Here is a 13,773-nt window from a genome sequence, read left to right as displayed (position 1 = left end):
ATTATAAATAAAATAAAAATTCGACAACTAATATTCAAAAGAATCAAATATAGTTAGATTGAAGCTCGCATTGTTATATATATATAAAAAACTATTGGAATTAATTATTCACAACCATTTGAAACTGGATTTAACCATAATTACTAAAGCTTAATAGAAAGTTTATTAGACTTAAACGTTCTTCTAATTTTGTTTGAACTCAAATCATGCCTTAATACCTAATTCACGAAATTTAGTTAAAATTCATGTCTTAGCTAAGTTTAAGTACTTGTTCACGATTAACCTACTGTTGATAATCTTAGAACCTTCGTAGCTAGTGAATTAACCCGTTTTGCCAAGCCGATTCATTAAAGACTAACTTATGTTATTTTCTCTTATTCCAATTATTATTCAATAATACATAAAATAGCCTAAATACAATCAATAAAAGGAACAGAGAAAAAGCGAAATTAAAACTTCAAAATTCGATTCTTCATATGTATTCATGCTTCCACATTTTTAGCTTGCAATAACTAGTATTACATTCGTGTACCTGGTATTGGAAAACAAGAGAAGATGAAGATGAGAAGCAGCAACAGTAGTAACAATGCAGCACATCAACGACAGTCCAGCAACACAGGAATAGACCAGTAACAGTAGGAATAGCAGAAAACCCAGGAGACTATAAACGACTCCAAGTATAGAGAAGAAGTAAAAGGCAGGAAGGTTCTGACTATTTCAGATACTAAGCGAGGCAATGAAACAGTAACTATTCTTTTTCAACTTCAAAACTCTTCAAAATGAATTCTGCCCCTGTATATTCAGTGTATCCAGAATGTATATCGGGTGTATACTTCTCACTCCGTCCCCTCTTTTTTTCTTCTCTCTATCTAGTTTTTCCTCTTTTTTTTCCACCCCTTATTCCTAAATTTTCTCTTCTATTTATAGCAAAATTTTCGAAATTTTCAGTTTTTTTTATTTTGTTATTTTTTTAATTAAAAGAAATCCTACTTACAAATTGCTTTTATTTTTTTAGAAAAAGAAATCCCACCTTTATTTACTTTTATTTTTAAAATTCCAACTTTAATTACTTTATCTTATTTAAAATCCCACTTTTTATTTTTTTAAAAAGAGAATCTCACTTTATTTAACTTTTCTTTAAAAAACAAACCACTATCTTTTCTTTTTCTTTTAAAAATGCGACTTTCAATTACTTTAAATTTTTTTAAATTTTCAGATACCTTTATATTTATTTTTTTAATTCCAACCTTCTTTTACTTTTAATTTTTTTTTAAATCTTTTTATTTTTTTTAAAATTTTCTACATTCTTTTACTTTTTTTTTAAAATCATTCCCGAAATTATTATATATGTTTTTTTAAAAAAAATAAAAAAAAAAAAATATTTTCGGATTTTTTTTATATATAAAAAAACAAAAAATAAAACTATTAATAGTGATAATTCACCTTTTATTTTTTATTTTTTTGGTTTTGTTTTGTGTTGGACAAAAATGAAGATGGGGTGTTGGGTTAATGGAGCGGACCGGGTCGACCCGGTTTGAAACGAACCGGGTCATGGGGAAAGTTGGGCAATTATTTGGGCCTGTGGTTTGAAATTGAAGAAGTGGCCCAATCCGATTTTTCTTTGTATTTTTGTTCTCTTTTCTTCTTTTATTTTTCTAAAACTAAATTATAAAAGTACTTATATTATTATTAAGAACTAAATTAAGTTATAAAAGCGCAAATTAACTTCCAATAACAATTAACGCACAATTAAGTAATAATTAAGCATAAAATTGTTCATTTGGACATTAAATGCTAAAAATGCAAAAAATGCCTATTTTTGTATTTTTTTATTAATTTAACAAATAAACATTCATAGACAAACATACAAATAGTTACACAAAATATCACAAAAATTGCACACCAAGAAAAATTATTTTATTTTTTGAATTTTTTGGGAGTAATTCTCATATAGGGCAAAAATCACGTGCTTACAAATATACAACAATAGCTTTTAGTAGTCAAATAGAAATCTAATTACCCTGAAATTTCAGGTTGAACAGGCGGTTAGGCTTCCCTAGAGTCTAGGCATTTTAACACGGTAAGGGGTCTAGTTGAAACAGAACTTGTTCAAACTTAAAAGGATATGCTTTTGAAGTTTTTGAACATAGAAAGGACTCTGCTCATGAAGTAAATATTAGTATTTCTAAGTGTGTAGAGTGTAGAAAACATATCTCATTATTCAGATAAACCAGTACTGATGAACTAGGTTCTTCATTGAGAATTCTCTTGATCATGTCTCAATTTGCCAAAATAGAGAAAATTTAGTTAGAGATCAGTGAGTCATATTAACACATGGCACATGAGTATACTATTTAGAGTATGAGACTGAGCAACGATTAATCTAGTTATTTACACAAGTTCCAGATTTTCTTACAAATTTTTTTTCATTGTGCATTCTGAACTAGTTCCATTAGGTGATCTTAATCATCCCTAATTATAACTTGTTCCTTTCAAAGTTCTCTCTACTCAGTGCTTTTGTAAAGATGTCAGCAATTTGCTTATCAGTAACACAAAACTCTACAATGATTAGGCCTTTCTCATAGTTGTCCCTTACAAAATGGTGCCTAACATCTATGTGCTTAGTTATCTTATGATGAACCAGGTTCTTTGTCATACTAATAGAACTAGTGTTATCACAAAAAATAGGGATGCAACCAACATCAATTCCAAAATCCATTAACTGTTGTTTGATCCACAGCAATTGAGCACATGAAAGAACAACAACATACTTAGCTTTAGCAGTAGATAAGGCCACTGAATTTTACTTTTTAGTAGCCCATGACACGAGACATGAACCAAGGAAGTGTGCCATACCTAAGGTACTTTTCATGTCTACAAAGAAACCTACATAGTCAGCATCAACATATCCTACTAGGTTAAAGTTACTACTATGAGCACCTAATTTTTGAAAATATTTTTTTTTTTGTCACTTCTTCTATGTAAATATTTTAGGGGTTTTAACCTACAATTTTTAGCGTTGTTACACTTTTTATTATAGGTTAAAAATACAAAATTTTAGAAGGTGAATTATTACTATTAATATTATTTTATTTTTATTTTTAAATAATAATAAAAAATCCGAAAAATATTAATTTTTTTTTAAAATTTTGGGGAGAGATTTAAAAAAATAAGAAAAAGGGAAGTATGGAATTAAAAAAAATAAAAGTAAAAGTAGGTGGAATTTTCTTTTAAAAAGTAAAAGAAAGTGGAAAATTAAAAAAATAAAAGTAAAGTTTTGTGGAAATTTTAAAAAATAAAAAGTAATAGAAAGTTGGAATTAAAAAATAAATATAAAGGTAGCTGAAAATTTAAAGTAAAATAAAGTAGAATTTTTAAAAAAGAAAAGCAAAAGAAAGTGAATTGTTTTTTTTAAGAAAAGTAAAATAAGTGGAATTCTCTTTTAAAAAATTAAAAAAATAAAAAAGTAGGATTTTAAATAAGATAAAAGTAATTAAAGTTGGAATTTAAAAAATAAAAGTAAATAAAAGTGAGAATTCTTTTTATAAAAAAAAGAAAACCAATGTAAGTGGTATTTCTTTTAAATAAAAAAATAATAAAATAATATAAAAAAAATCTGAAAATTTTCAAAAATTCTCCTATAAGTAGAAGAGAAATATTTGAAGAATAGGAGAGGGAAGAGGGGAGGAAATTGAGAGAAAACAAATTTTCTTCTTCTATGCTAAAGAGAATTTCTACTAGTTTCATTCTTTCTACCTATTTCTTTCAAAAACAATATAGCCATTCATTACCTTATTTAAGACAAAAAAAAATACCTCAAAAATAGGAGCTAAATCACACCAAAAATCAAATCCAAAAGCTTCAAACTCAATTTAAAAGATAGCCCAAAATACTAGCCCGAAGAGGTCGAAGTCGAGTTCGGTTCGAAAGGTTTCCGCTCGTTGCCTCTGATTGTGGTTCGTTTGCACATTAAATTTGATGGTTTTTTGCTCCATATGTATTGAATAAGATCTTCATCTATAAAAGGTTCATTATTTTCTTAACCAATGTTTCCATTATTTTTCTTTCACCGTATTTCATTTTGATTTGTATATTATATTTTGGTTATCTACCAACTTGAAAGATATGAACAAAAAATGAAGGAAGAGCATCAAAAAATAGAATTCGTGAGAGACAGAATGAGTTTCTTTAATGAGATTGTAGTTCATAGGGAAAGATAGGAAGATATATTCAAAATGGAGAGAGAACGATGTAATATCTTGGAAGCTTCTTTGCCGGGAGTCTGCTTGGATATATCGGACCCAAGGAGGTTCCCGGACGGTTGTCCACAGACTCAATTCGGGGCTGGTGCAGGGTATGGGCATCCAACCAGACCTCGACTGGGTATCTGATCAGGCTTCTCTTGAAATGTCCTGGAGTCGTTGGGCATTCTTCGTTTAGGCTTCGGGTGAAGGCCTGTGTTGCCTGATCATCCGAAACCGGGAGCGATCCCATTCATCCTATCAGGGAATCGGGTGCGGCTTTCTGTGACTTTTATTTCTTCTTCGTTCGGCCTCAGGTGTATCGGACCCTCTCGATACTGCTTTGATGGCACCTGCGCGTGCTTCCGCGGAGGAACACACTGGTATGGTAAGCGAGTCTGTGAGGTCAAGTGCCAGGCAGTGGCGCTGCGTCATGGTTTCTTTCAAGAGAGTTTCTTCGAACTTCCTCAGCGATACAGGCTCGAACTCATCATCTTGGAGGTCGTTGCCTCTGAACAAGCATGCGCAAGTGGTGGTGCACCCATAGGGATCCGAGGTCCTGTCGCACCTAGGGAGTTTCAGCATTCCGAATTTTTGTAAAGTGAGTTCTGGGATCGTTTCCTCAAAAGACGGTTGCTGTAAGAGCTTCCACGAACCTGGTTCGATTCTTTAGAAGAGATTCCCAAGCATCCTCACTACGGCGGGGTCGGTTATCGATTCGTCGTTACTTGATCTCTAGGGTACTAGCTCAACGTAAGAAGATGTTCCTGGCGCTACTGTGTTGGGAGTCTCCGGGTGACTTTGCAGCCGTGCGATAGCCAACTATCGTGCCTGCAACATTTCAAAAATGACATGAAGACTAAATTCCTGTTCTACCCGGGCTGGGATTTCTTGAGCTTCAAGTTGGTCAACACGCTGTGTGTTACCATTGGTGCACGAGGCTTTGTTGACCTATTGCGCACCTTTCAAGCTCGCGTCTGCTTGAATCGATCCAAATGTGTTATCGGGGTTCTGCGGTGTCGCGCCAACCTCTGGAGCAGCCATATTGTCTTCTCTATGACTTTTGGGGTAGTCGTTCTCGATTTTGCTTACCGATGTGGGCGTTATCCTGAAATCAAAAGATCTTGGGCAAGAAAAAGTGTGAAAGATAACGTGCGTTTGTGTGACGAAACCAACAAGAAAATAATCACTATTATTTTTAGCCCCATGGTGGGCGCCAAAACTGTTTACCGTGAAAATAGTAACAACAATTAAATTTATAAATGAGATTCTAAAAATACGTGATCTATTCCCGAGCTAGTTTTTAGAGCAGTTGATGCTAAGAATGCTAAGTATAATGATGAAAAACGAGCTAAAACGAGGCAGTAATCAAACCAAAGGGGCCTATTGCCCGGATGCAAAACGGGTCGACGGGGGCCTTGGGGCCAAGGTTCGAGCTGAGCTTGGGCTACCGAGGGCGGTCAGGAATGGGGTAACAGGCAGGGATATGATCGAGCAAGGCTCTATGTTACCAATATTTAGCAAAGTAGTGAAGAACAAATAAGAAAATGATAAATACTAAAGCGGCCTCGGGCCAGTAAGAGCGAACAACTTAGAAGAAAAGCGAGAGAGAGAGACAGAGAGATATTATTGCACTTGTGGAGAAATGGAGCAACATCAGCCCTTTATAAGGTAGGGCGAGTCCCCTTTATATAGGAAGGGAGACTCGGCTACACACAAGTGGAGAATAATTACAAAGTACGGCGATGAGATGACTTGACGTGATGCCTCAGCATAGGCTCCGAATAGGCCGGGCCTGTCAGATGTAGCCATGTGCCTAGGGGGCTTCCCCCTCTGTCCTGACTTCGTTTATCATTTCCATTGAGTCGGGATTCGACGAGCCCCGAGGCCTCGGTCGCGGCCTCCCACCCTCAGGGTTCCGGGGCATGCTTCTGAAATGTCTTGATAGCGAGAAATCAAGTCTTCTGATTTCGTCGCGTACACCTTGGTTTGTTGTAGCTTGCACCTCTTGAAGAACCCTTTCCTCATTAGATATCTGTTGGTTGCGCTGCATATTTAATTTGGGACTACGAAACAGTATTCCGGGAGATCCCCCTGCCCTGCATATTTACTTTAGGACTATGAAACAGTATTTCCTCTCATTAGATACTTCTTTAAATCCTTTGTGATCATAGCCATTTCATCCTCCTCTGGATCAACGCCTTCAGTGATTCTGAGAGCCAGACTCCTTTCCTTCTTGGGTGCATCTATCTTCGTGGTTTGCCTTCTAAGTTCATAGGCAGTGAGATTTCCAATTAGCTCGTCCAACTTGAGAGTGGAAATGTTCTTTGATTCCTGAATAGCAGTGATCTTGCTTTCCCGAATGACTGGTAAGACCTTTGTCAAAATTTTCTCAACTTTGTCTTCTTCAAGAATAACTCTTCCAAGAGACTTAAGTCCATTTGTTAGTGTTGTAAACCTTGTATACATCTCTTGGATGGTTTCTCCTTCCTTCATGGTGAAATTTTCATATTGAGAATACATCAGTGTTCCTCTTGATCTCTTCACTTGAGGAGTTCCTTCGTGAGCCACTTGCAAAGTGTCCAAGATTTCCTTAGAAGTGGTACAACTTTTAACTCTACTTTACTCGTCTGGACCAAGTCCACACACACGCCATTTCTTGGCCTTAGCATTCTTTTTCCACTTCCTCAAGTTCTCAGCATTGCAGTCAGCTCTTGTTTTCGGCACATCTACTCCTTCAGCATTCTTCTTCAAGGTGGCCAGGGGACCATCAATGACAATGTCCCATAGCTCATAGTCCTCTCCAATGATGTGATCTCTTATCCTGTTTTTCCACCAGGAGTACTACTGGCCATTAAAGAGTGGAGGCCTAACAGTGGATTGTCCTTCCCAATTTTCAGGTGGTGGACTCATCTTGATCTGCTCCTAAGGTGTTAACATTTTCAAGGATAACCCGCTCTGATACCAATTAATATTTTAATTTATACTTTAATACCACACAAGAGGAGGGGGTGATTTGTGTGGTGACCAATTTTCGTTTAAAGTGATTATGGAAAGACCTGGTTCTTCTTAGCGTTCCTTAACTTACTATTGCAGAATTAGTAAATGCGGAAAGTAAAGAACACAAGTATTTTACGTGGAAAACACCTGGCTCAAAAGGTGAAAAATCACGACCTACTTTCCAGTAGAATTTTCCCAAACTCTCCACTAAAATTACTGAGCCAAAAACTGCATTTACAAAAACTCTTTTGTAAACCTAGGACTAACTCTAATCCCGTTGTAGTAAACAACCTCTCACTATTGCGACAACTTCAAGTTAACTCTAACTTGAAAACTCTGAGTACCTATTACAATTGCCTCTAGATAAAGTTGAAAGGTACAATATAAAACCACATACTATAATTGAACTAGAATAAAAGACAGACACTTGGAACTGGTTCTTCTATCTGGTTCAAGTAGCTTCGGGTTTGCACACTTGAATCACACACGAATTGCTTACAAAATGCCTAGCTATTTTGCTCTCAATTCACGCTTAACTTCTGCTTATGTGGATTATCTGTAAAAGAGAACAACACTGATATTTATAGAGTTAGTAAATAGAGATTGACTAGAATTCTAATGCTACTCTTCCTTGGTGGAAGAGTTCTAGTTGATCTCAACCTCTAACTCCTTTCTTAACCCGTGTTCTCTTTGAGTAAGGAGTCCTTCTCCTTATCCAATATGCAACCTTTTCGATCAGGAGATATCACTTCTGTCAAGTTAGGTTTATCTCCTTCACGTGCATCCCACATGCTTAAGTCTATCCGTATCTGTGCTCCAATGGGATGGACCTGGTTCATGTCGGAGTTCCTTTGTCAGTCTTCAAAACTAACCTTTACTTGGGCCAACACTAGAGTATACTGGAACTCCAGTATATTATGCTGGAATTCCAGTATATTATGCTGGAGTATTTTCCGGATTTTGAACATCTTTTTTGTTCAAATTTATCTTTACATAAAAAATGGCTAAAATTCGATTACTTTTGAAAATGTGGGTATTTTTTGAATGCCCACGGACCACATTGGCCCATTTGAGGTCAGCTAAATCGAAACATTAAAAAAAACCAAGTAAATTTATGTCTACTGTCTCATTAAAAGTTCATATATGTTTTAAGTATAAACTTTCCAGTATGAAAAATTGGATGATCAAACGCCAATATGATATCAATATTCATATTTATGTTTATCTTTGATCATACATTAACAGAATACTCTTGTAGAAAACTCGATTTATTCTCACAGAATGAAATTATTTTAATCTTCTTAGTACTATTCCATTGTGATTGAAAATGACCGATCAAGTCTAGACACAAATGTGCGGTTTCGATAAGGTGCTCAAAACTACCATTGAAAGTGAGGACACGGAGAGTGATTGCTGCCTAACTGTGAGAATGGACCCTTCAAGCAGAATCTATTCCTGTCCCAGTTGCAAAGTTAGGATGAGAAAAATGGTTCACCTCTACTTTAATATCAAAGAATTATTGGCTGCACAAACACACGACGAAAGTTCCTCATTCTCAATACCATAAAAGTTGAACCCTTTTCTTTCCTCTTTATATTGACTTTATATTGAGACGTAGAACAACAACGTACTAGTACCCAGTGGATCTAGGATTTAAGCGCAGCGGGGCACCACCATCTTTAAAATAAGCTGTCCCGAGTCGACTTATACCGACAATTTTGCAGAAGTGAATATTAAAGGCACAAGAGTTTAAATTGTTTCTAATCGTGGAGACTAGATAAATGCCGGGTTTTGGGCTTTTTGAGGGAGGGATTACTAAAAGAAAATTGAGTAATCGTGGAGACTAGATAAATGCCGGGTTTTGGGCCTTTTGAGGGAGGGATTTGTAAAAGAAAAATGAGTAAAAATAGCACGGTATAACCAGTTTTCGGACTGGTCATTCAAAAATAGCCAGCGTTTACGAAGTCAATGAAAAATAACCACTATTTTGCTGCGACAGAGACCGGTCCATCATAATATACTGGAGTTCGGTGCACCTGTGTATGAACTCCATCACATTATGCTGGACATATATACTTTGCTGACTCCAGTATAATATACTGGAGACTGGAGCACCGGTGCTCCAAACTCCAGTATATTATACTGGACAATTATACTTGCTGGAACTCCAGTATATTATGCTGGAGTTCTAGTATACTTATGCTGGAACTCCCGTATAATATACTGGCGTATTTTTCGGGTTTTGAACAGTATTTTCGCTCAGATTTATCTTTACATGAAAAGTGGCTAAATTTCGATTACTTTTGAAACTGGGCTATTTTTGAACGACCAGTTGTAAATCTGGCTATTTTTGAATTTCTCCCGAGAAATGAAGTGGTGCCCCGTTAACGTATAACGCAAGTAATATAAAATGGTGCCCAATTTTTTTATGCACTATTTTGGTCCCTTGAGTCCAAATAATTGTTACTTAGGTTCTAGACTAAGTTCACTACTATTAGTAAATTAATATTGAATTCATAAAAGATAAAAGAAAAAGTAAAAGTAAATGAAGTCAACTACCAAGTTGCAAAGGACTATATTATTATTGAATGCAAAAAGGGTAAAGAGAAAGAATGGTGCCCAATTTTTTTATGCACTATTTTGGTCCCTTGAGTCCAAATAATTGTTACTTAGGTTCTAGACTAAGTTCACTACTATTAGTAAATTAATATTGAATTCATAAAAGATAAAAGAAAAAGTAAAAGTAAATGAAGTCAACTACCAAGTTACAAAGAACTATATTATTATTGAATGCAAAAAGGGTAAAGAGAAAAAAAAAAGCTACGAACTTTGCTGCGGTTTGACATCGAACCCAGGACCGCTAGGCACGGTAAGAGTTTGTGCAGAGAACTCGACCAACGCAGCTGCTCATCCTTTGTTGCTACGGGGGCACAAGTAATTTATATAACGTTTCCCGACGTATATGCAGACATATATACACAACTTTTGTCGAGACTGAGTGCCAGTGATCCCTCTACACATAAGGTGGGTCCGGCTCTGCCAGTATCCCACAAGTTAGGTATGGAAAGCATAGTACGCAAACCTTACCCTACCTTGTGAAGATAGACCCTCGGTTCAAGGAAAGCAGAAATACAATAGTGGAAAAGCAATGAAAAAAAACCCAGTAACAACCATATATTGGGATGTAGAGTGTATTGAAGATATAATTAAGTAAATTAAAAGAAAAATATACTCTCTTAATACATAGCGGGATTTTAGTGCACCGGGCTGCCCTTTTTTTTAATACTCTCTCACAGGCACAACTTAAGCATTTAGTTGAGGTAATCACACGATTTAACAAAGCAGGCACAAGTAAAAGAAGTACACCAACTCTAATAGTTTAAGCTATTAGATGAGGCAACGACATTATTCAATAGAGTGTTGGGTGTGCACTTCCACAATAAACAACCAGGAAGCCGTGTTACCAGTGAATGGGATGGCAAGTGAGAACACACCAACATATGTAAGTCTTTACTTATCTCATGATAAAGTTACTTGGACCATTTTCTGGTTAATCAAAATCCTTAGAGAAGAAAATAATCAAGATTGTAACAGTTGGAAACAAAACACAGGTATATATTAGTAACAGAACATTAAATTGCCAAAGAAGTTGGTGTCTTCAAGGTTATCCCATCGTTCTTTGCGAGAACAATGTGACAGAAACAAACACTTACATTCTGCCAGGATTTCCTTCGACGACAATGCAAATAGACATATTTATGAAGCTAATGCAGATAGACCTATTCTAGGCATCTGCTCAACAACATTCTAAGGACAAGAATCCATATGAAACCCTAGCCAATAGACGCGTCAAGAGCTGCTCACATGTTGAGCATCTATAAACATACAAAACCTGTGGTTGATCTGATTAAACATTAGGATTCACGTCTACAATGGATAGAATGCTATTTGACACCAGCTTATGGCCAATTAACCAGGGATTTTGAAGTAACGCGTTAATATCTGTAGCCAGTAGGCTACTGACTGTTAAGGCAACAAGGAAGAAGTGGGCTCGTAAAATATGCTGCTGATGCCCCATCCTAAAAGGATCATGATCATGTAAAAATTAGTTATACTTGCCAAAAGGATGATATTGAGACTAAACACGAGTACAGCTATATCCTCAGAGGTAATGATATCAAATCCAACTTCCCCAAGGGTTTTTCTTTTTCTTTTTTAATTTCACTCTCTTTCCTTCAGCCACTTGAAATGCAGCTTGGCTCAGCTCTTTAAGCCATTCAATGATCTGAGTTATTTCAATGCTTTATCAACGGAAAGCTGACGCAGGTAGTACAGGCTATATATCATAAGAATGAGGAACCATAACACAAAGAGGGAGAAGATAAAAAATCTCAGAAAAAGATTGAACCAAAAGCCACCGGACAGAATATTATTGCAGAAAAGCACCACAAAAAGCACAACTAGTGTGAGAAGCTGCTAAATCTAAACAAACCTATAAATTCAGCAAGGATCAACCCATTGGCACAGAGACGTAGCCAAGTTGAGGGATATACATTCACGTGAACCCACACTCCTCTCCCTAAACCTTTGGCAACACTAGTATGAGAAATGCATGTAATAACCGAGTGAAATGTCAAGAAACATGATCTAAACCAGAAGGACCATGCATATAGCACAAGGACGGCATAAAAGTATGCGATGATTTTGTTCCAAATGCAACTGAATTATTATCATTGTCACACTTATGCACTTGTGCTCCCTGAAGTTCATTCTAAATTTCTTAAACACCCCAATTTACAATAGCCAAAGCGTGTCTAATTCTCAGAAATCAATAACAATAAAGAGTACTAGAATAACCAACATTTTGCTCTGTAAGATACTTGAAAAAATCAGAGGATGCGGAATCAATTCTTGATTATAAAATTAGAGCTCTCTAAAACAGAGTTAGACATGCATAAACTTATATGTAGTTGCGGCACCAGCCACATCACGAGTCAGCAAGAGAACTGGAAAAACCAACTTACAGATGGAGCCACAATGTTGTAATCATAAATCTAAAAAGAGGTTTAAAAAGAAGGCAATCAAATATTTCAGATGAACTTAAATGTCTGTAAGCAACAAGGCAATCTGACTGTGGACTACTAAACTGAGATTTAAATTATGAGGAAAAAGAAGAAATAAGTAGAGAAGCAAAGAGGACATCCACATACACAGACAAGAAGATATCTTGATTTCTTTGAGAGTTGAGACCATAGCAACGAAAAATCATCCAAAAAATAATACTATATAAAAGAAAAAGGTCCAGTCTTTGGCAATCATAAACCTTGTCTAATACATATAATAGAACAATCAAATAAGCAACTCAAGGTATGCCATATTGTGCTTACGAAAAATTCCAAAAATACGAGAACAAACCTATAAGCCAACTTTGACTGCGCATTGCCACTACAATTTAACGAAAAGCTTGTATTTTTCCTTTCTAGGGTGGCCTATTAGAGTATTACTTACACACTTTACCATTTAGCTCAGTATTAGTAACTACTGAAAAAGAAAGTTTATATGCTATCAATATTATTTAATAACAAGTTCTACCATGTATTAAGTCAATGATATTAAATAGGATTAGCCATAATTAATTTTTAAATGACCTGACTGTCAGGTCACAGCACTTAAAAGAACCCAAAAATTCAATGATCTAACCATAACAATATTTCATTTAAACACCGGATAGTTCAAATTAAAAATTAAAATTTGAAAACATAGCTGAAAATTGAGAGAGAAAAAAGAGGAGGAATTAAGAAGATTATTGTACAAGAACAAGACGACTAGCTCCAGTTATATCACCATCGCCGCCATCACCATCTTCATCCACCCCTTTGGGCACCGTCACAACCAGCTCGCCGTCACTATAAGCGGCAGTAGCCAGCTCCGGCAAAGTTTCTGCCGGAAGCCGAAACCGCCATAAGTCGAGCTCCAACCCAGACAAAGACGACGAAGTATCAAAAACATTATCACCTCGGATAACAATCTTAGTAACACCCGGATAGATCTCGACTATGTGAGCCGCAATATTACGGCCCAAGCCCACATCATCAGCATCAGTTGGGATAACGAAGCGGAACGAATCGGAGGTTTCTTGGATTGACACGTCGGCATCGGAATGGAACGGAAGTTCTAGAACCTTCGCGAAGATATGGGGGAGTCGCCGGAGCTTCTTTTGAGAGAAAGCTGATAATACGATGTCGTTCCGTAGCGTGATGTTGCGTTTCCTTATTGGTGTTGGATGAACCTTCATCGTTTTAAGCTTTGAAATTTGAAGGAAAAAAATAGAAACTTTTTCTTACAGAAAAAAGATAGGATTTTGATTGATTAGAAGGAAGTAATATCACCAAAACTGAGCAGAAAAATGAAGCAGCTGAAAAGTTGGGTACAAAAGAATGGCAGAGAAAAGTAGTGTGTGTGTGTGTGTAAAGTTATAGGAGTAAACTGTAGGGGAAATCTTCGCTTTGGATGTGAGGGTAACAAGGGAAAG

At 36.1% G+C, this 13,773-nt stretch overlaps 1 protein-coding gene across 1 annotated transcript; it reads right to left on the bottom strand.

The window, feature by feature from the left end:
• Positions 1–13,044: 13,044 nt before the first annotated feature.
• On the bottom strand, positions 13,045–13,536 carry LOC107775218 (uncharacterized). Its single transcript, XM_016594928.2, has one exon. The coding sequence runs from the start codon at positions 13,534–13,536 to the stop codon at positions 13,045–13,047; it is 492 nt and encodes a 163-aa protein (XP_016450414.1).
• Between the last annotated feature and the right edge of the window lie 237 nt (positions 13,537–13,773).

The sequence above is a fragment of the Nicotiana tabacum genome, chromosome 8 (genome assembly GCF_000715075.1).
Source record: "Nicotiana tabacum cultivar K326 chromosome 8, ASM71507v2, whole genome shotgun sequence".
NCBI classification, from domain to species: domain Eukaryota; kingdom Viridiplantae; phylum Streptophyta; class Magnoliopsida; order Solanales; family Solanaceae; genus Nicotiana; species Nicotiana tabacum.
The sequence above is the reverse complement of the archived record's forward strand: the minus strand, read 5'-3'. Positions and strand labels throughout refer to the sequence as shown.

Coding starts and splice junctions, on each gene's coding strand:
- LOC107775218 (XM_016594928.2), bottom strand. CDS start 13,536: ATGAAGGTTCATCCAACACCAATAAGGAAACGCAACATCACGCTACGG.